This window comes from Oncorhynchus mykiss, chromosome 7 (genome assembly GCF_013265735.2).
Source record: "Oncorhynchus mykiss isolate Arlee chromosome 7, USDA_OmykA_1.1, whole genome shotgun sequence".
Taxonomy (NCBI): Eukaryota; Metazoa; Chordata; class Actinopteri; order Salmoniformes; family Salmonidae; genus Oncorhynchus; species Oncorhynchus mykiss.
Genome location: NC_048571.1, coordinates 71398455 through 71419993, shown reverse-complemented (window position 1 = coordinate 71419993; position 21539 = coordinate 71398455). Strand labels below are relative to the sequence as shown.

The 21539-nt window shown below is 41.6% G+C and overlaps 3 protein-coding genes across 3 annotated transcripts; all 3 read left to right on the top strand.

The window, feature by feature from the left end:
• The first annotated feature begins 264 nt into the window (after nt 1-264).
• Nucleotides 265-3844, top strand: LOC110528417 (cytokine-inducible SH2-containing protein). Its single transcript, XM_021610465.2, has 3 exons — nt 265-761; nt 2326-2498; nt 2998-3844. The coding sequence occupies exons 1-3, from the start codon at nt 742-744 to the stop codon at nt 3504-3506; spliced, it is 702 nt and encodes a 233-aa protein (XP_021466140.1). The 5' UTR covers nt 265-741; the 3' UTR covers nt 3507-3844.
• A 3881-nt stretch (nt 3845-7725) lies between these two features.
• On the top strand, nt 7726-17022 carry LOC110528412 (transforming protein RhoA). Its single transcript, XM_021610460.2, has 5 exons — nt 7726-7957; nt 14198-14355; nt 14764-14884; nt 15998-16128; nt 16234-17022. Exons 2-5 carry the CDS (start codon nt 14200-14202, stop codon nt 16405-16407), a joined length of 582 nt encoding a protein of 193 aa, XP_021466135.1. The 5' UTR covers nt 7726-7957; nt 14198-14199; the 3' UTR covers nt 16408-17022.
• Nucleotides 17023-17359: 337 nt separating this feature from the next.
• Nucleotides 17360-21372, top strand: LOC110528413 (rab GDP dissociation inhibitor alpha-like). Its single transcript, XM_021610461.2, has 3 exons — nt 17360-19598; nt 19774-19972; nt 20122-21372. Exons 1-3 carry the CDS (start codon nt 19478-19480, stop codon nt 20267-20269), a joined length of 468 nt encoding a protein of 155 aa, XP_021466136.2. The 5' UTR covers nt 17360-19477; the 3' UTR covers nt 20270-21372.
• The last annotated feature ends 167 nt before the right edge of the window (nt 21373-21539 follow it).

The following is a 21539-nucleotide window of genomic DNA, read 5'->3' as shown; positions in this document are numbered from 1 at the left end:
CACTCATTTAAACATTTAATAGGTTTACAAACGGTAATCACAAAGTTAAAGAATCAACAGTAGCCTATGAAACATTATGAGGGAAGGCGGAGCATTATAAGGGGGAGGCTCAGTCAGCTAAGGTCAATTTCAGTCAGCTTTCCTGGAAAGTGCTCTACTAAGAAGTCATCCGCTGCGCATTAGGCGTGCTGGTGATGCCAGCTGAGCCTCTTCCATACCCCTGGCGCGAGGCTGAAAAGGAAACTCGAGCACGCGCCGGAGCAAATCGAAACGCAGCGCAGTTCCGCGAAACAGGGTGCGCACTGGGCAGACGCGGTCTCTGCCGCTGCGGCGCTGAAATACAAAGCCATTCTTGGAATTAGATTCCTAGAACTTCCGTCAATCCGCAACACTGAATTTACAAGAGAGTGGTTTTCTCACCGTCTTTCCTTAGAATCGAATAAGAACAGTGTCTGGTGAGCGGATTACTCCGCTGGACTTCACCCTATATTTTTTCGGAGGTTGAAACTGACACGTTGGAGATTTTATAGTTATGACCAAAATAAATTTGGATTATTTTAAATTTGGAAAAAAATCTGAAAAGTCTATTTAGTTATTGAGATTACTTTTGTTTTTCGGGTTATTGGCGCCATGACAACGTCAACTCAGTGACTGTTCCTACAATATATAATAATCACTGGTTTTATTTGATAATTGTATAAGCATACATGCCAAAATGTTTAAACTGGATTCATATTCATTATGATTTATTGTGTTCAAAGGTAAGTTGAATTTGTTGTTGGCACAATTAGGCTACATGCACTCATTTTAATTTCACAATTTGGCTGTGCTGAGAAAATCAAATGTAGCCACGTTTTGACATCACATGTTGGAAATTAAGGAACATTCAGCACAGAATTTATTCGTTGTGTACCAGACAGTGTCGAACAAAGCCAGGAGAATGAAGTGTTTAGGATTTATATGAGTTCATATTCGAAGATTATAATTTAGGCCTATAGTCGAAAAATGTCTGCCTGTGACAGTTGTAACCTAGGCTGAAAGTTTGAATGTGGATGGACTTTTTCTCCATGCAAAATGGAAGGTATTTCTTGTCAAGAATTCATCATGGGATTTAACGTTGTTACCTACATTATATATTGTTTGTATATCATATAGGTAATAATAATAGGTTAGCAATAATCGTGGATCCTAAACGTTTTGTTAAACGTTATTTTTATGTTCTTTTAGTTGTGTAGCCCCTTTGGAGACGCTATAATTATGATTTATTTTATTAGGTGTTGTCACGTGCTTCACTAAGGCAGTAATTTATCTTATAACTTGTCCTTGTTGTAAAAAGTAAATGGGTAAAACGAAGCGCGAACTAAAAGTAAGAATCTCTGAGCATTGTAGCAAAAACTCGACGTATCCAGTTGCGGGCCAGTTTTTGGAAGCAAACCACTCTCTATTTTGTGCCTTTGCTATATCGGTCTCCCTAGGATAGGGGGTGACCTTGACAATGTATTGTTAAATTGAGAGGCCGCCTAGATCTTTAATTTAAGACCCCATTCGGTCTCAACGTAGAGTTTGATCTGAAGCCATTCTTGGGATTCTTATGTTTTTGCTATCCATTGTAAATCATGTTTGTAGGCCTATGTAACCAAATTGTATCTATGATCATATGTTATCCATTCATGCTTTTTTATGTTCTCTTTATATGTGTACATCAACCAATGAAATTAAGCCACAGCCGACCATGATTACAGACCCTTTCAAACTCTATCAACTAGTGACCTGCAGTGTTTGTCATTACACCCTGATGAAGACATCAAGGCTGTCGTTGGTTATTACTTTGGTTATTAAATTATTGCATCTGAGTGCCTAGAGTGTGGTGCTTTCCTTTTCTTTTTCACTACACACGGTTAACATAAAGGCACATGGTTAAGTCAAAGTTGATAAAGAAAGGAGGAAAATCATCTTCTTTACACATTCCCCACATATTTATGTTATAGCAGCATCAGTGCCTTCAGGCCTCTGCTGACAGTTTAACAAAGTGCCTCCTAAGGGTTCATATACCACCATTTGCCAAGTTATTGAAGACTATTTATGTAGTATGATATTCACAGATTTTCACCAATCACGATTTTCCCTAAACATTAAACACGAAGCAAGCTGCATGAGCACTTTTTCCGCCCTCCCCTTTACCTTATATGACAACATTGTGGGGTGGAAATCACAATCCTTTTGCCACCCCTGGATGTGACATATGTTTCTGTCTCCATAGCAACTACTGTGTTATAGCCTATCCAATCCAGGCACAAAATGAAAGATTCTTTCCTCCTACCTCAGGGCTCTGTTGCGAGGGCCACCTTCAGATATGATTGCCAGGATGATGAGCAGCATGCAGCAGAATGATGGTGAGAGAGGAGATTTGTGTTGTCAGAACCCGACTGCCCCTCCCTGTGACCCTACAGAGGACCTCTGCTGCATCACCACCACCTTCCAGAACCTACAGAACTCAGGTATGCCTACTAGCACCCCCCTTATGTGTATGTGTGTATGTTTATATGTGTAAGCATGTGTGTGTGTTTATATGTGTGTATGTGTGTATGTTTACATGTGTGTATGTGTGTATGTTTATATGTGTGTATGTTTATATGTGCGTATGTTTATATGTGTAAGCATGTGTGTGTGTGTGTATGTTTATATGTGTGTATGTTTATATGTGCGTATGTTTATATGTGTGTATGTGTGTATGTTTATATGTGTGTATGTTTATATGTGCGTATGTTTATATGTGCGTATGTTTATATGTGTGTATGTGTGTATGTTTATATGTGTGTATGTTTATATGTGCGTATGTTTACATGTGTGTATGTGTGTATGTTTATATGTGTGTATGTTTATATGTGCGTATGTTTATATGTGTAAGCATGTGTGTGTGTTTCAGCGTTAAAGTCTGCATGTAATGGAGATAATATGGGACACAATAGTAACATGTGCGTCTGTTTCTGGCTCCAGGTTGGTACTGGGGGTCCATTTCAGCCAGAGAGGCTCGAGACGCTCTCCTGAAGGTGTCAGTGGGAACCTTCCTGGTACGCGACAGCAGCCACCCTCTCTACATGCTGACCCTGTCAGTGAAGACGGCCTGTGGCCCCACCAATGTACGCATAGAGTACAGTGGGGGTCGCTTCCGGCTGGATTCCAGCTCCCCAGGCCCCCCTCACTTGCTGTCCTTCCCTGATGTCTGCAGCCTGGTGCAACACTATGTTGGCTCAGGCCAGACACAACAGGGCAAGAGAGTGGAGTCAGAGGGCCCTTCAAAACCTAATGCCAAACCCAGCCCTTCCCAGCCCTCAGCGAAGGACAATGCAGTACTGCTCAAGCTGATGCGTCCCCTGCCACAGGCCTTCCCCTCTCTCCAGCACCTCACACGCCTCACCATCAACTGCCAAATCGACTGCATTGACCAGCTGCCCCTGCCACGCCCACTGGTGCACTACCTGCAGGACTACCCTTTCCAGGTATGAGGGTCCTCTGGCAGCCATCCCTGCCCAAGGAAGGGCACACAGCCGGCCCAGGGACCTCCCAATGAGGGTTAAAGGTTAGGACCTTATGCTTATAGGGTCAGAGATAGCCTCTGACTCAGCTCAGCTGGACAGTGGAGCGTGGAAACAAAGTGCAGTGTTGCCTTTGGAAGAATAGGACTTTAAAGTCTCACTGGGACTTGGGCTGCTCGTACTGACATCCATGAACCGGACACCTGAACCGGACACCATTTATACTGTTTACTTTAATATTAATATAATTACATTATATGGATTTTGTGTCTATTGTTTCAAATAAATCTCTTTTATAGTAAAAAAAATTATGTCTCTTCTACGTCTTTTGTCTGACCCATAATCTATTGTAAACCATCACTAACAGACTATTACAGAGTAGCAGTAGCCAGGAAAAAATAGACATTTCTTCAGCAGGAATGAACAGGAATTTTAGGTATAATAATAATAAAACCGGTCTTACACTTTGCTGCTGTACTCCCTGTCATCTTTCACAGATGAAAGGATGCTGGTGAAAAAAACGGAGAGATCTTGATATTGTACAATTTTAATTATTTATCAAAAATCTATGTGTTTTGTGTAAACAGGTTTCGTAAACAGTCACATGGGAAAATTATTAGCATTAAGCCTATTGCTGGGAGCATTTCCATGGAACATTACGCCTGAGTTGGTTTCCAAGAGGGGAATTTGACTAGTGCTAAGAAAGCCTCTTATCAGGATTAGAGCCAGAGCAATGGTCATTAATACACGAACAGAGGACAGAGTGTACACACACACACACACACACACACACACACACACACACACACACACACACACACACACACACAGGGAGAGGGGCATATACACACACACACACACACACAGAGGGGCACACACACACACACACACACACACAAAGAGGGGCATACAAACAAACACACACACACTGAGGGGCATACAAACACACACACATACAAACACACACACATACAAGCACAGACACATATGTGCATAACATACACATGTACACATGTACACACACACATAGCATTGTGAAGCATTACAGACAGGCCGAACTTATTGTCAACCATTGTTTAGCGAGCTGTTTCCAATAATTCAAAATGAGTTGTCTATCACATCTTTTGTATGTATGCTATGGTACCAATGATGCACGGTGCATTCGGAAAGTATTCAGACCCTTTCACTTTTTCCACATATTGTTATGTTACTGCCTTATTCTAAAATGTATCAAATATATTTTTTCTCATCAATCTTCACACAATACCCCATAATGACAAAGTGAAAACAGGTTTTTAGAAATGTTTGCAAATGTATAAATAATAAAAACAGAAATACCTTATTTACATAGGTATTCAAACTCCTTGCTATGAGACTCGAAATGTGTAGGTGTATTTGTATTCATTAGGGATCTCCATTTGCTGTTGCCAAGGCAGCAGCAACTCTTCCTGGGTTCCAAACACATTAAAGCACCCATTCCAATTAGCAAACCGCCCCAACAGATCCACAGATGATGCAATCTACATTGCACTCCACACTGCCATTTCCCACCTGGACAAAAGGAACCCCTATGTGAGAATGCTATTCATTGACTACAGCTCAGCGTTCAACACCATGGTGCCCTCAAAGCTCATCAATAAGCTAAGGACCCTGGGACTAAACACCTCCCTCTGGACTTCCTGACCGGCCGCCCCCAGGTGGTAAGGGTAGGTAACAACACATCCGCCACGCTGATCCTCAACATGGGGGCCCCTCAGCGGTGCGTGCTCAGTCCCCTCCTGTACTCTCTGTTCACTCATGACTGCACGGCCAGGCACGACTCCAACACCATAATTTCATTACGTTTGCCGATGACACAACAGTGGAAGGTTTGATCACCGACAACAATGCGACAGCCTATAAGGAAGAGGTCAAAGACCTGACAGTGGTTCAAGGACAACAACCTCTCCCTCAATGTCATCAAGACAAAGGAGATGATTGTGGACTACAAGAAAAAGAGGACCGAGCACTCCCCCATTCTCATCGATGGGGCTGTAGTGGAGCAGGTTGAAAACTTCAAGTTCCTTGCTGTCCTCATCACCAACCAACTAAAATGGTCGAAGTACACTAAGACAGTCGTGAAGAGGGCATGGCAAAAATTATTCTCCCTCAGGAAACTGAAAATATTTGGCATGGGTCCTCAGATCCTCAAAAGGTTTTTTCAGCTGCACCATTGCGAGCATCCTGATGGGTTGCATCACTGCCTGGTACGGCAACTGCTCCGTCTCCGACCGCAAGGCACTACAGAGGGTAGTGCGTGAACGGCCCAGCACATCACCGGAGCCAAACTTCCTGCCATTCAGGACCTCTATACCAGGCAGTGTCAGGTCCTAAAAATTGTCAAAGACTCCAGCCACCCTAGTCATAGACTGTTCTCTCTGCTACCACACAACAAGCGGTATCGGAGTGCCAAGTCTAGGTCCAAGAGTCTAGGTCCAAGAGGCTTCTAAACAGCTTCTTCCCCCAAGCCATAAGATTCCTGAACAGCTAATCAAATGGCCAGACTATTTGCATTGCCCTCTTCTTCTACACTGCTGCTACTCTCTGTTATTATCTATTCAAAGTCACTTTAATAACTCTACCTACTTGTGCATATTACTTCAAGTACCTCGATGCCACCGGTGCCCCCGCACCGGTGCACACGCATGGGGCGACAGGTAGCCGAGTGGTTAGATTGAATCCCCGAGCTGACAAGGTACAAATCTGTCGTTCTGCTCCTGAACAAGGCAGTTAACCTACTGTTCCTAGGCCGTCATTGTAAATAAGAATGTGTTCTTAACTGACTTATTATTTGTTATTCTTATCTCTTACTTTTGTTTACGTATTTTCTTAAAACTGAATTGTTGGTTATGTGTAACCGATGTGAAATGGCTAGCTTGTTAGCGGTGGTGCACGCTAATAGCGTTTCAATCGGGTGACGTCACTCGCTCTGAGACCTGAAGTAGTTGTTCTGCAAGGGCCGCAGCTTTTGTGGAGCGATGGGCAACCATGCTTTGAGGGTGGCTGTTGTCGATGTGTGCAGAGGGTCCCTGGTTCGAGCCCAGGTAGGGGTGAGGAGAGGGACGGAAGCTATACTGTAACACATGTACTCTTATAATCTCCACCCAACACAGACAGAAGGGGGCTTGCCACTCCTCAGAGCCTGGTTTCTTCCAAGGTTCCTGCCTTCCTAAGGAGTTTTTCCTAGCCACCGTGCCTCTATATCTGAATTTCTTGCTGTTTGGGGTTTAAGGCTGGGTTTCTGTATTAGCACTTTGTGACATCTGCTGATGTAAAAAGGGCTTTATAAAAAAAGGTGATTGATAGAAGAAGGTATTTTACTCTAGCCAAATATTGGAGTAAAGGAGCCTGACATTACGCTTTAGTCCAAGGACCTTACATGTTCTGTTTAAAGGGAGAATTGGCTCTGGAAGCCAAAACATCTGAATACTCCTTCTGGACGGGATTGGCGTTTGGGTGGGGTGTAGTGTGGGGGGGATGGGTCTAGGGCTTCACAGGACTAATAAAATAATAACCTCCCGTACAGTAGGTGGCGGTGACCCACCTTAAACGTTGGATGCGATCCGCCAACCCAATCTCAAAGAAGAAGAAGCCTTTGTTCACTGATTGAGGTGTAATGTAATGGAACTGAGAGTCATGATCAAGGGCTTTTTTATGTTATTTAACTAGGCAAGTCAGTTAAGAACAAATTCTTATTTACAATGACGGCCTACCCCAGCCAAACCTGGACGACGCTGGGACAATTGTGCCCCGCCCTATGGTACTCCCAATCACGGCCAGATGTGATACAGCCTGGATTCGAACCAGGGTCTGTATGAGATGAGTGAGATGCAGTGCCTTAGAACGCTGCGCCACTCGGGCTACCTTTACTCATTTCTTAGCAGGGACGTTTATACGCGATCAGTGCAATTATCATTCATCATAATGATCAATTAACTATGATCATTATTATTAATAATTATAATTATCATAATGGAAATGGATTATTTGAGAATCAATTCATTTGTTGGTGTTTTTGCCAAGGTCCATCTGGAGATATATCTTTCTTGTGACAAATAAACACACCGTTGCAGTCTGAACGATGGGGTGAAATAGGGCATCTCTGTTAAAGCCATGTTTGGAACTGTGTGGCTTCAGTCAGTGTCCATAAAGAGGGAGGAAACCCTGACTGTACACAGACTTTGCTGTCCGGGTCATCAAAGATTTTTCAGTTACCACCCGTCCTACGCAGTCCGAGTCAAGCACCTCCTCCTCGCGGTCTGTTTCAGAGCGCCCCCTCAAACACGGTTGGGAACTACTAGCCTAACACAAGCTAACTAGTCAAGCGTGAGACCGAGACATTATCAAGAAAACATCAAACTAGCTAGCTACCTATTGGCCAGGTAAGCCTAATTGGATTACAGGAATGTTGCCAATATAACTCAGAAATCAATAATGCAGTAGTATCGCTAACTACCATAGTTATTTTACGCGCATTAAAAGCTAACCAGGTCTAAATGTATTTTCCTCTTCAACCTTGCCAGTTAGAAAGCTAGCCACCCATCACTTCCGCATCTGATAGGCTAATCTAATACGCTAGCAAACTATCGTTGGAAAATGGGTTATTTTCACAAAGATAACGTTAACTAGTTAGTTAGCTAGGGCTGTTTACGTGGTATTCGTGCCCTGCAATATCAGACATGGCCGGATCAATTAATAACACGTGTTGACTAGCTACGAGCTAGCAACTTTTATTTCGTGTTGAGCTAGCTAGCTAGCTAGAAATAGCTATCTAACGTTATTTGTTAGTAAAGTTAGTTAGCAACCCTTCTGTTAGTTGCCTAGCTAGTTGCTACCATGCGTGTTGTCATGGGTTGTGCCATGCTATGTTGTCGTCTTAGGTTTTTCTTTATTTAGTGTTTGTTTTTTTTCCCTATATGTGTACTTTTAATCCCCGTCCCCGCAGGAGGCCTTTTGGTAGACCGTAATTGTAAATAAGAATGTGGTTCTTAACTGACTTGCCTAGTTTAATTCATTAAGTTTTTATCTTGTGGCTAATCAAGTAGGTAAGCCAGTAAATTAGCTACGTTTGCTGCACCGTTAACGAGCAAAAATAGCCTACTGTTGTGAGGAGGGGGATAGATAATACTGTAATGAAACAGCAGGGAGCAGGTCTCGACCTTCTAGCCGGAGGTCCGGCGCGCCATCGACTGTGCCGCAAAAGCATGCTCGAACGGCAGAGTCGATTTCCGCGCCTATAAACCCAGGGTCGTTACAATATATTAGCTTGCTCGTTATCTTGTTTTGATATCCCACTCCGTTAGCTAGCTACTTTAGTTGCGTCAACTACTGTTATTCTGATTGACATTCAAATATGCACAATCGATACTTTTTGATCTGAGACTTATGTTCCTGAATGAATTAAAATAATCCTTATCTGAAAAGTATCCTTAGTGTATTCATAACATTAGACAAAGTCTAGCTGTGATGTTCCAGATCACAAATCCTACAGGAGACCTATTCGATCATATGAATTAATCAATGATTTTGACAAATTCATATTTTGAAGTGAGATCTGTCCCTTTATTTCATCCCGTTATTTCATTTCAAAATACAGTTCCACCACTGCTACAAAGATAGCTACGGCTAACATAGACCCTGATCATAACTCACGGCTAACATAGACCCTGATCATACATAACTCATTACATTACATGACCAAAAGTATGTGGACACCTGCTCATCTAACATCTCATTCCAAAATCTTGGGCATTAATATGACGTTGGTCCCTCGTTTGCTGCTATAACAGCTTCCACTCTTTTTGGAAGGCTTTCCATTAGATGTTGGAACATTGCTGGAGGGACTTGCTTCCATTCAGCCACAATATCATTAGTGAGGTTGGGCACTGATGTTGGGGTTGAGGTCAGGGCTCTGTGCAGGCCAGTCAAGTTCTTCCACACTGATTTCGACAAACCATTTCTGTATTGACCTCACTTTGTGCACAGGGGCATTAATGCTGAAACAGGAAAGGGACTTCCCCAAACTGTTACCACATGTGGAAGCACAGAATCGCCTCGAATGTCATTGTATGCTGTAGTGTTTAGATTTCCCTTCACTGGAACTAAGGGGCCTAGCCCGAACCAGGATAAAACAGCCCCAGACCATTATTCCTCCTCCCCCAAACTTTACAGTTGGCACTATGCATTGGGGCAGGTAGTGCCCAACTGGCATCCGCCAAACTCAGATTCGTCCGTTGAACTGCCAGATGTTGAAGCGTGATTCGTCACTCCAGAGAATGCATTCCCACTGCTCCGGAGTCCAATGGCGGCGAGCTTTACACCACTCCAGCTGACACTTGGCATTGCGCATGGTGATCTTAGTTTTGTGTGTGGCTGCTCGGCCATGGAAACCCATTTCATGAAGTTCCCGACAAACAGGTCTTGTGCTGACGTTGCTTCCAGAGGCCGTTTGGAAGTCGGTAGTGAGTGTTACAACAGAGGACAGACGATTTTTATGTGCTTCTGCACTCAGCGGTCCTGTTCTGTGAGCTTGTGTGGCCTACCACTTTGCGTCTAAGCTGTTGTTGCTCCTAGAAGTTTCCACTTCACAATAACAACACTTACAGTTAACAAGGGCAGCTCTAGCAGGGCAGACATTTTTAGAACTGACTTGTTGGAAAGGTGGCATCCTATGACAATGCCACGTTGAAAGTCGCAGTTCTAAGGCCATTCTACTGCCAGTGTTTGTCTATGGATATTGCATGGCCGCGTGCTTGATTTTATACACCTGTCAGCAACAGGTGTGGCTGAAATGACCAAATCCACTCATTTTAATGGGTGTACACATACTTTTGTGTGTGTGTATATGTATATATATATATATATATAGTGTAGCTAAGCGTCATTGGAAGAAGATGTCATCTGTAGGGGGAGTTTTGTTAAGAGCAATGATGTTCACTCTGAACATCAACACACCGCTTGCGGTATGGTGATGTTCACTCTGAACATCAACACACCGCTTGCGGTATGGTGATGTTCACTCTGAACATCAACACACCGCTTGCGGTATGGTTTTGGAAGTATAAGATCCTTTCATATTGGCAAAAATAAATGTATACACCTTTTTATAGTGTTAGGGTTCCCACATGGCCATATCTCCATGTTATAGCGCTTGTTTTATGGAAAACAGATGGAAGACAGTGGACTACCTGTGCTAATTAGCTATATGCGTCCCCAAACACTTGTGTGTAAACAGAAGACAAACTTGTTCTCACTAAAAATACTGTCTGCTGCAACTTATTTTTTTAAATTTTTTTTTTGCATTTGTGAAATTATTTTGATATGAAAGTAGAGGGGTTTATGTTTCTAGAACTGTGCTGCAATTGAGAATCGTTTCAGTATGGAGTATTTGGCTGTTTTGGCTACCGGAGTCAATTCTCCCTTTTAACAAAACATGTAAGGTCCTTGGACAAAGGAGTAACATTCATCCAACATTGGGCTACCCACTAACATAGCTCTCAAACCCTTCTCTCCATTGGGTTTTCAGCGGTTAGCTATAATTTCAACACTGCGTTAGCAATGTCAATAATGGAGGTTGACCGATAATGATTTTTCAACACCGATACCGATTATTGGAAGACCAAAAAAAGCAGATGTTTATATATATATATATATATATATATATATATATTTGTAATAATGACAATTACAACAATACTGAATGAACAATGAACACTTATTTTAACTTAATATAATAACTAAATCAATTTAGTCTCAAATAAATAATGAAACATAACTAATGCAAAAACACCGTTGGAGAAGAAAGTAAAAGTGCAATATGTGCCATGTTAAAAAAGCTAACGTTTAAGTTACTTGTTCAGAACATGAGAACATATGAAAGGTGGTGGTTCCTTTTAACATGAGTCTTCAATATTCCCAGTTAAGAAGTTTTAGGTTGTAGTTATTATTTGACTATTTCTCTCGCTACTATTTGTATTTCATATACCTTTGACTATTGGATGTTCTTATAGGCACTATAGTATTGCCTGCCTAATCTCGGGAGTTGATAGGCTTGTCATAAACAGTGCATCAAGCATTGCAAAGAGCTGCTGGCAAACGCAGGAAAGTGCTGTTTGAATGAATGCTTACGAGCCTGCTGCTACCTACCACCGCTCAGTCAGACTGTTCTATCAAATATCAAATCATAGACTTAATTATAATATAATAAACACACAGAAGTACGAGCCTTAGGTCAGTAATATGGTCAAATCTGGAAACTATCATTTCGAAAACAAAACGTTCATTCTTTCAGTGAAATACGGAACCGTTCTGTATTTTATCGAACGGGTGGCATCCCTAAGTCCTAAATATTGCTGTTACATTGCACAACCTTCAATGTTATGTCATAACTATGTAAAAGTCTGGCAAATTAATTACGGTCATTGTTAGGAAGAAATGGTCTTCACACAGTTCGCTAGGAGCCAGGCAGCCCAAACTGCTGCATATTCCCTGACTCTGCTTGCACAGAATGCAAGAGAAGTGTCACAATTTCCCTAGTTATATTGCCTGCTAACATTAATTTATTTTAGCAAAATATGCAGGTTTAAAAATATATACTTGTGTATTGATTTTAAGAAAGACCTTGATGTTCATGGTTAGGTACATTTGTGCCATGATTGTGCTTTTTTCATGAATGTGCTTTTGTTAATTCATCACCTGTTTGGCGAGGTTGAAGTAGGCTGTGATTAGACGGTAAATTAACAGGCACCGCTTTGATTATATGCAACGCAGGACAAGCTAGTTATGGTTGATGATATTACTAGGTTAACTAGTGATTATGTTAAGATAGCTTATAAAAAAACAATCAGTTTTTAATGCTAGCTAGCAACTTACTGTGGCTCCCAAGGTCCTTTTGATGCTGCACTCGCATAACAGGTGGTCAGCCTGCAACGCAGTCTCCTCGTGGATTGACATGTAATCGGCCAAATTCGGCGTCCAAAAATGCAGATTACCGATTGTTGAAAACACGAAATCGTCCCTAATTAATCAGCCATGCTGAATCGGTCAACCTCTAGTCATTAACCATCGCTTGGAAAACAGTTCTGAAAACATTTTCCCAATTTAAAAAAAGTACCACATAAAATTTAGGCGCACCAGAAAATACTTTTTTTGATTGAGATACAGGCTAAAGGAATTCTTGCTACTTTTGACGCACATGTTGTGCCCTAGAAACTAATATACTGTAAATAAGTCAGTTGTGGAATATTAGGTTTCTATATTGTGTAAAAGCTCTTGTCCTATTTTTTTAAATGTATTGTTAACTAGGCAAGTCGATTAAGAACAAATTCTTATTTACAATGACGACCTACACCAGCCAAACCCGGACATGACGCTGGGCAATTGTGCGCCACCCTATCGGACTCTCAATCACGGCCGGTTGTGATACAGCCTGGATTCGAACCAGGGACTGTAGTGCTGCGCCACTCGGGAGCCCCCTATGCATTACATTGAAAAATGTACACTGTCTCTTTATAAACGTCAGGTTTGGGATGATTAAATGCAAGAGATCTGTCATTCATTCATTGCTATTACCATTGATCTCCTGTAGAAGCTATCCCATTTCCTTTGTTTATGTGCCCCCAAATGTTTGGATAAACTGATAAAGTTACCAGGTTCTTAGCTAGCTAGACAACGAGGTAACATGACTGAACAAAGTCTCAACAAATGGTTAACGACGTCGAAGCGCGAGTGGTTTTAGAATGGTCCACGACATGGTTCGAATGTAAAATGCGGTTCTGGCGATCAGCTTTAGGAAGATGAAAATGGTGCGCCAGTAATATGGGTCAATCTTTTGACCTGGTAGAGCTAGAAGCAAACCGTTTTCGCTTTAGTAGTGGTGCAACAATGGATCTGCACTCGCTTGTTTCTCTAGGGAACTCGGAAACAACGGCACAGCGAAGCCTTATCATTATTACAACTATCTGGGAGATTTTTTTCATAGTTGCACAGTGCTCCCAAAATAAAACTCTTGGTTGCACAGAAACATATTTAGTCGCATATGAGACCAAATTGGGCGCTTATCTTTCATGTCAGCGAGGGGGGGGAAATATTTCAAGTAAAAAAGATGCACTTACTATAATGTTAGCAGATTGGCACAGATCCATACACTGTGTGTGCTTCTAGTTGAAGGACTACACTTCCTCATGCTTACACACAGGAGCACAGGTGGTCTCTTCTGTCTGTTTTCAGTAAACATGTTATGTAACATGGATATATGATCACGTGGGAACACTAACCCTATGAAGGTGTGTAATAATTTAACCTTTTTATTTATTTTTTGTCCTGATATAAAAGATACGTTCATTATGTTTCCAAAACCGTACCGCAAGCGATGCGTGTTAGCATTTTGAGCAAGTGTCCAGGCTCTTAACAAGTCCCCCAGGAAGAAGATACCTTCATCTATATGCACTCTAAGGGAGTTGGTGCCTATGAATGGGCTACAGCGAACATACTGTAACTATTAACTATGTAATATGAGGCCCATGCAGGACTTGAAAACATCTGTTGCCAGTACCATCCATGCTCCAACTCTTTGATCTGTAATGTATTTATGTCTGTCTCAACATTCTCTCTCGTTTGTTCAGTCATGGCAGCAATCCGAAAGAAACTGGTCATAGTGGGAGACGGAGCGTGCGGGAAGACCTGCCTGCTCATCGTATTCAGTAAAGACCAGTTCCCAGAGGTCTACGTGCCCACTGTCTTCGAGAACTATGTCGCTGACATTGAGGTTGACAGCAAACAGGTAATGTCTTCTCCCTTTCTTTTTTTCAACCTGTATTTCTCTTGCTGTAAAATAACATTTATCATACAAAGCAGGACGATCAATGAGAATTAACAGAATTCAAATCTGCCAACAGTCACCACTGGCTCCTCCCAATTTGCAACCTCACTCGAGGCTTGCCCAAGTTGGTAAGCGCCAATAGTGGCAGAAAATGTTGGCAGATATCACATTTTGTTTCAATTGATTTTTTTAAGCAGTAAGTTGCCCAGCTGTGTGTAATTATGTCGTATTGCTGACTTTTCCTATGATTAAATGTGGATTGGCCATTCTGCATCATGCCTCTTCATTGTTTCATAATAGGTCAGATACGCCTTATTTATCTGGGAAGTTGGGCACAGTTGGTTGATGTCTCTTGAAATCCTTTGTCAGGTTGAGTTGGCACTATGGGATACAGCAGGCCAGGAGGACTATGATAGGCTCCGTCCCCTCTCTTACCCAGATACTGATGTCATCCTCATGTGCTTTTCCATTGATAGCCCCGACAGTTTGGGTGAGTATTTATGTCGCTACGCGTACAGACACCCACACATACCAATTCTGTCAGACATCAATACAACTGTGCAGACTTATACACATTCACTTTTTTTACACCGGGTCTTGTTTTTGTGACAGAGCTTTGACAGAATCGCAAAGCACACTTACACCCACAATCAGAGGACTTTTACCTGGGCAGTAGGGCTGGGTGATATGGCCAAAATCTCATATGATATGAGATATGAGAGGCCTATTTCTTATTACATTTTGAATTATACTCAACAAATAAAAAGGTACTTACTCATATTTGATTATTTTATTTAGAACCTGGGCAAATTTTAAATTAAGCATGTCATAAAAAATGAATGTATAAAATCTAAAAGTAAATAGAAAACAAACTATAGTTGCAAACAAAATAAATATAGGCCTAAAATGATTATTTTTTAAATATTTTTGGGGGCTTGCCTGTTTTGCATGTTATTTTGGCATTAATACGTGTCACATATCAATTTGCATTTGGTACCTTGGGTCGAGTGTAGGCACCAACCCACGAAACCCCCGTTTCTCCACCGTGTAAATTGGGGCCATGTCTTTGCAGATGTAAGTTGGAAAGGCAGCTGTTATCTCCTTCCATCTTCGTGATTCTTTGCTATATGGTGTGACGCGGGCAAAAGCCTCTTGTAACGTCTGAGTCAGGGGTTTGTTTTGAGCATTCAACTGTACCTTTTTGGGTCTCATCCATAGACTTTCTCCGTACTGTTTCACATGATTCTTGCGTAGGTGGTAAAAGATGTTAGTGGTGTTTGAGCCTGTTGTCGAGACCGGCCTGCGGCATATTTTGCAGAGGACGGTTTTCTGGTCTGTCAGACTTTTCATACCCAAACCATGTCCATGCGACCTAAGTTGCCCCTCTTTTAGGTACGAGCTCCGTGCTCTGTGCCACGTTCAGAGTGTGATTTGCGACACAATGAAATAAACGATAGAAAAACGTCTATCGTTTCATATTATGCTCTATCGTCACACGATATATATCGCCCAGCCCTACTGGACAGCCTTGATTAGTATGCTGAAGAAGTTTGCTCTCGTTAACTCCTACTGGCCTTGACTCCTGCCCTTCCCTCTTGTTTAGAAAACATCCCGGAGAAGTGGACTCCAGAAGTCAAACACTTCTGCCCTAACGTTCCCATTATCCTAGTGGGCAACAAAAAGGACCTGCGTAACGACGAGCACACCCGCAGAGAGCTAGCCAAGATGAAGCAGGTACAGTCAGTCTCTCTCTCTCTCAATCTCTCTCACACACACAATTTTCAGAAGATCAATATGTGGCTTTCCTGACTCCACATTCTGACCCCCCACCCCTCTCAGGAGCCTGTGAAGCCAGAGGAGGGGCGTGACATGGCAAACCGGATCAGTGCCTTCGGCTACATGGAGTGCTCCGCAAAGAGCAAGGATGGGGTGAGGGAAGTGTTTGAGATGGCCACGAGGGCGGCGCTACAGGCCCGGCGGGGGAAGCAGAGACATAAATGCCTCCTACTGTAAAAGGAGGGAAGGCGTGAGGGACACGGCCTCCCACTGGGTACAAGGGGAACGATGGAAGATAAGAAATTAGGTCTATTCCCCCCTTCGCTCCAAAAAAAGACTGTGCTCACCAGTTTTTACTAAAGGTGTAATGCTTTTAATTTTCTGTCTTAAAGCAAAACAAGTTAAATAGTCATGGTTTTGTCAGTATTCAATGTTGATGATGGGGGTTATGGAAATGCTTTTTTGTACTTGTACATGAGTGAATCTGCCATATCAACATTTCCCTTGTGAACCTGTACGGCCATGTAACTGATGTAGTCAGCCAGAGGTGTGTGTAATCATTAGTCCAAAACGTTTTGCAATGGAAACTTAATTTCTAATGGACAAATTCAGGTCGGTCCCTCCCCGTTTTTGATCTGTTTGGTTCCTAGTGAATACACCCCAGGGGATCTATTGTTGTGTCATACCTGCCAATTAAGTGCTTGAGCCCTGCCCACTGAACTGAGGAACATTTCCACAGCCAATCAGGGAGGGGTACCTATACACTGTGACCCATAGTCTTTATGATTCTTTTGTAATTTTTGATTTATGCACAGGCATAAAATTGTTGAAATAAATGTGCTTCATATAAAACCCCATGTGCATCTATTCATAAAAACCCACATGGACAATTTTTGAACACTTAGATTAACACGTATGGAAATTTTGTATATGTGTGTAATAACTAACTTTAAGATTCTTGAGACAGTTAATGGGAACTGGATGATTGCAGATGTTAATACAGATACAAGCAAAATACATATGGTAAATGTTTGTTTTAAATTATTTGTAAAAGATCATTTGCCATTGCAAAGAACAAAAACGAGTTCTGCTTTCATAATCTGTCCGTACTGAGTTCCCAGCACTCAAGACAAATTGGTCTTAGATTCTAGGTCTTTGGTGTGATTGCCGGACTTGGTAAATACTACTGTTTCAACGTACAAATCGAGATTTTTGTAACGTACTGTGTGCTTTACTTTTACATCGTTGGATCGTACCTCGCCTCACATTATGCCCATGTTCACTATATTTACATTCCTGAGGGGTCTGTCATTAGGCTATGGCACAGTCTACTAGGAGTGTTTGGTAAAATGAGGCGACAAGACAATGGATCTCACATGATTATCATGCAAGAACTGGAGAGCTGGGGCTGTATTTATGAAGTATCTCTGAGTAGGAGTGCTGATCTACTATCACAGCCATTGCAATCAGCCCCACAGCCACCAGGGAGCGATAGAAGATCCAGCCAGAGGTGATGGTGAGCAGGAAGACACACAGGACAAAAAGCTGACCGGCTGTCAGAATAGGGACCCAATCCACTGTGGATAAATTAACAAAAGACATGATTGTAACTCTTCATTGTAAGGGGTCCTTATTACAGTGTAATTACACTAACAAGTGTTGTAGTTAACTGTGACAACTCATAGTTACATTGTAATATGTAACTGCTTGTAATTGTGATATGTAACTACATGGTAATTTTACAAGTAAAGTTGTGGGGTTTACTCTTCAAAAGTTTAAAATGTACTTTGATTATATTATTAAAATAGTCAAAAAAATGTTTTATTCCCATCGATAGTCACTAGATGTGGTTAGCAGTAGTGTGGTTGTGGTCAGTGGTTGTGGTCAAAAGTTGTGGTTGTGGTCACTAGATGTGTAGTTGGGGTCAGTAGATGAGTGGTCAGAATTTGTGTGGTTGTGGTCAGTAGTTGTGTGCTTCTGGTCAGCAGTTGTGATCAGTAGTTGTGTGGATCTAGTCTGTAGTTATGGTTCAGTTGAATGGTCAATATTTGTGTTGTTGGGGTCTGTAATTGTGGTTATTCTCTTCACTCATAAAGTTTGCTCTCTGTGTCTGAATATCCTAGCAATATTTTTTTCTAACTTGTTGGGTTAGTGGTCCAAATGGCTGTTGTATGGAAAATAATTTATCTGCTGGTTTCTGACATGATTTACAGCAGCTAGAAAGAGAGAAGGCGATTGGTTACTAAAATGGATCTTAGTTATAGATTGGTACACACGATTTCTTATCCGATTTCGGATTTGACAAGCAGAGAAGTAGGGGAAGATTTCATACCTTGTAACATTTTTTCTCTAACTTGTTGCGTTAGTGGTGAAAACTTCTGTTTTTTGGGGAAAAGTTGGAAGAAGATGTGGTAATGCAGTTACTAAAACAGCTGTAGCGTAAGATCCCTAGTCAATATTTTGATTCCCCCGACCAGATATGAATAGCAGAGAAGTAGACGGATATTTCATCTAACTTAAACGGTGTAGGAGGAATAGAGTGCTGGAGAAAAACTAAGATGGGGCTCTTGCTTTGAAAGCCCCACAATTACAGCAGTGTAACAATGAATGCTTGTTACCATGCTTGTTACAAATGAGCAGGTTTCCACTAAATTCACTGACTTAGTGTTTCACTTCTAATTATCATAATACAAAATCCCCATCGAAATACAGCAATTTATAATACAGATGTATTTTTTTGCATGGGCTACGTCTCAATCCACTGCATCCGCCTATGTCGCCCTTCCGTATCTGCAGGGAAAGGTGGCACAGCTAGAGTGGTGTTTGTCAGACCATGAGACATCCCCTAAAATCGGTCTTCTCATGAAAACGTCTGTAGCATCCGAACAGCCTACAAACTATTATGGAAAGATGGAGACTCATGTTTTGTTCTAGGACCCCCACAAGCATCACGGGACAGTACAGCCGATCTGCCAACTTCTGTCTGTAGCATCCAAACAGTTTGGGCTACACACTAATATGATCCCTCTATGGAAAGGTGAGCCTGTAATGTACATGTCAGTTGTTTTGCTCTAAGAGCACAAGAATCACAAAACTAATCTGTACCAATTTTAAAAAATTAATGGAAGTATGGACACAGTTTAGCGCCTAAAATAAGGGGTTAAATACCAAAAACACACAAAAAAAGTTTCCTGATCTTTCTTAAAACACTCAGATATAGGACAGACACCTCAGAACAAACTTAACTGTGAGTCAGGGTCATTCTTGTAATGTTATCCTGTGTGTTTGTTCAGGTCAGCTGGTTAAAATGCTGGTGTACTCCGAGGTAACTCGGCATCGGGACTTTAAGTTGTTGGAGGGAAGCTATGTGTACAGGGCTAGTAAAGTCCACAAAGTCTCTTCAACCGAGGCAGAGGCCTTAGCTTCAGGTAACACATATCCATCAAAATAACCAATATTTGTAACTTACAAATTCTTTGTTTCAGATTCATCAACGGATTCCCACATAGCAGTCAAAGTAAACTCAAATTGATTATCTTGATTTTAAATACATAATGTCATTCAAAGTCTCATGCTGTGGATGTAACATGGTGTGTGTTACAGATCTGAGGGGGCTGTTTGACAAGCACAGGTTCAGGAAGCTGCTCCTGTTCATCCTGAACTTTGAGGAGGGCGACCTGCGTACCTACCAGGACATGGACCCCAACAGGACCAGCATGAGAGAGTTGTTCCGCCGGTTCGACCTGGGACCAGACATCATGGAATCCCCTGGCCATGTTTTGGCCCTGTACCGCAATGACAAGTCAGTACAAATGTTAAACAGACAGAAAAACAGACAAGAACGCACACACACACACACATATTCTCTAAAGTATATGCCTCAACAGAATATAAATTGAAGCCAAGATGCAACCTTTTCGAATCTCCATGGTCGTGTGCTTGCCTTCACAGCTACTTGGACCAGCCGTGCATCCAGACCGTAAGACCATCGCTAAAACTGCAGTCCCTACCTCTTTCCATTGTGTGGGCTAGGGTAACTACCCAAGGGCTTTGCCAGGTAATACACACACACATATGCAGGCGCTCAAGAATGCATTAATACATTAACATCAAGTGTTTTTATGATGGTGTTGTATATGTCCCCAAAGTAACCTCACTATTCCTGTGTGTCTCATGTTAAGTGCATGGAGGGACCTACATGTTAAACAGAAAGTCCACCCGGATATTTAACCCTGCACCTTACAGGCTGCTGCTCCATATACATAGACTTGAAATCATTGGCCACTTAATAATGGAACACTATTCACTTTAATGTTTACATGTTTTTGCTTTACTCATCTCATATGTATATACTGTATTTTAGTCTAAGCCACTCCAACATTGCTCTTCTTAATTTGTATATATTTCTTAATTCCATTCTTTTACTTTTAGGTTGTGTGTATTGTTGTGAATGGTTAGATATTACTGCACTGTTGGAGCTAGAAACGCAGGCATTCCGCGACACCCGCAATAAAATCTGCTTAACATGTGTTTGTGACAAATAAAATTTGATTTATATTCTTCCGAGTTTAGTGTATTAGGAGAGTATGTGATTGCGTGTGAATGAATGGTTGAATGAATGAATGGCCATGTGTTTGTGTGGTGAAGCAAAACTAAATTGATGATTAGTTGATACACGTATCCTGCAGATTATCTCTGAGAAGAACAAAGCCAGTGGAATTGCGTTGTATTGTGAGACAGATAGAGAAATGGGTGGTTCGGAGAGGTAAGGGTAGAAGATAGACAATGACATTAAAGAGGTTTACAAATCCAAATGAAGGACAATCCCCTTGGGTATATCCCATATGCTCTCACTCACTGAATTATTGATATGAATCAATGTCTTTCTGTTCCATTTAGTAAATGTCTCCTGATAATCAGCAAACGGTGCTCAATGACGTGAACATGTCAACATTACTCATTATCTTCAATACATGCAATTAAATAAATACAAAAAAACTATTTGTTGTAGATATTGTTTATTGCTTCAATGGTAACATGCCATATGTATTTACAATGATACAGATAAAAACCACTATAAAACACCCCCTCCAAATCATATCCTCCAATGCTCAGAAATACATAATTGCCAACACACTCCACTTCTCTTTTTCATTTTCATCTTCCCGTACACACATACACACATACACAAACTTCTAGAAATGTCTCACCCTGTTCACATAAAACCATGATACAACCTTCGAGCAAGGAGAGTGCAATTGCAAAAAACATACAGCAATTCAGCACCTGAATAAGGACAGATTGATCCAGATCATGCATCCTAGAGTGGTGAACAAACATCCTCTTTTCCATCAAATCCCTCTTTTCCA

Coding starts and splice junctions, on each gene's coding strand:
- LOC110528417 (XM_021610465.2), top strand. CDS start 742: ATGATTTATTGTGTTCAAAG. Junction 762..2,325: donor ATGATTTATTGTGTTCAAAG/GTAAGTTGAATT, acceptor CTCCTACCTCAG/GGCTCTGTTGCGAGGGCCAC. Junction 2,499..2,997: donor CCAGAACCTACAGAACTCAG/GTATGCCTACTA, acceptor TTCTGGCTCCAG/GTTGGTACTGGGGGTCCATT.
- LOC110528412 (XM_021610460.2), top strand. CDS start 14,200: ATGGCAGCAATCCGAAAGAAACTGGTCATAGTGGGAGACGGAGCGTGC. Junction 14,885..15,997: donor TGATAGCCCCGACAGTTTGG/GTGAGTATTTAT, acceptor CCTCTTGTTTAG/AAAACATCCCGGAGAAGTGG. Junction 16,129..16,233: donor AGCTAGCCAAGATGAAGCAG/GTACAGTCAGTC, acceptor CACCCCTCTCAG/GAGCCTGTGAAGCCAGAGGA.
- LOC110528413 (XM_021610461.2), top strand. CDS start 19,478: ATGCTGGTGTACTCCGAGGTAACTCGGCATCGGGACTTTAAGTTGTTG. Junction 19,599..19,773: donor GGCAGAGGCCTTAGCTTCAG/GTAACACATATC, acceptor TGTGTGTTACAG/ATCTGAGGGGGCTGTTTGAC. Junction 19,973..20,121: donor GCCCTGTACCGCAATGACAA/GTCAGTACAAAT, acceptor TTGCCTTCACAG/CTACTTGGACCAGCCGTGCA.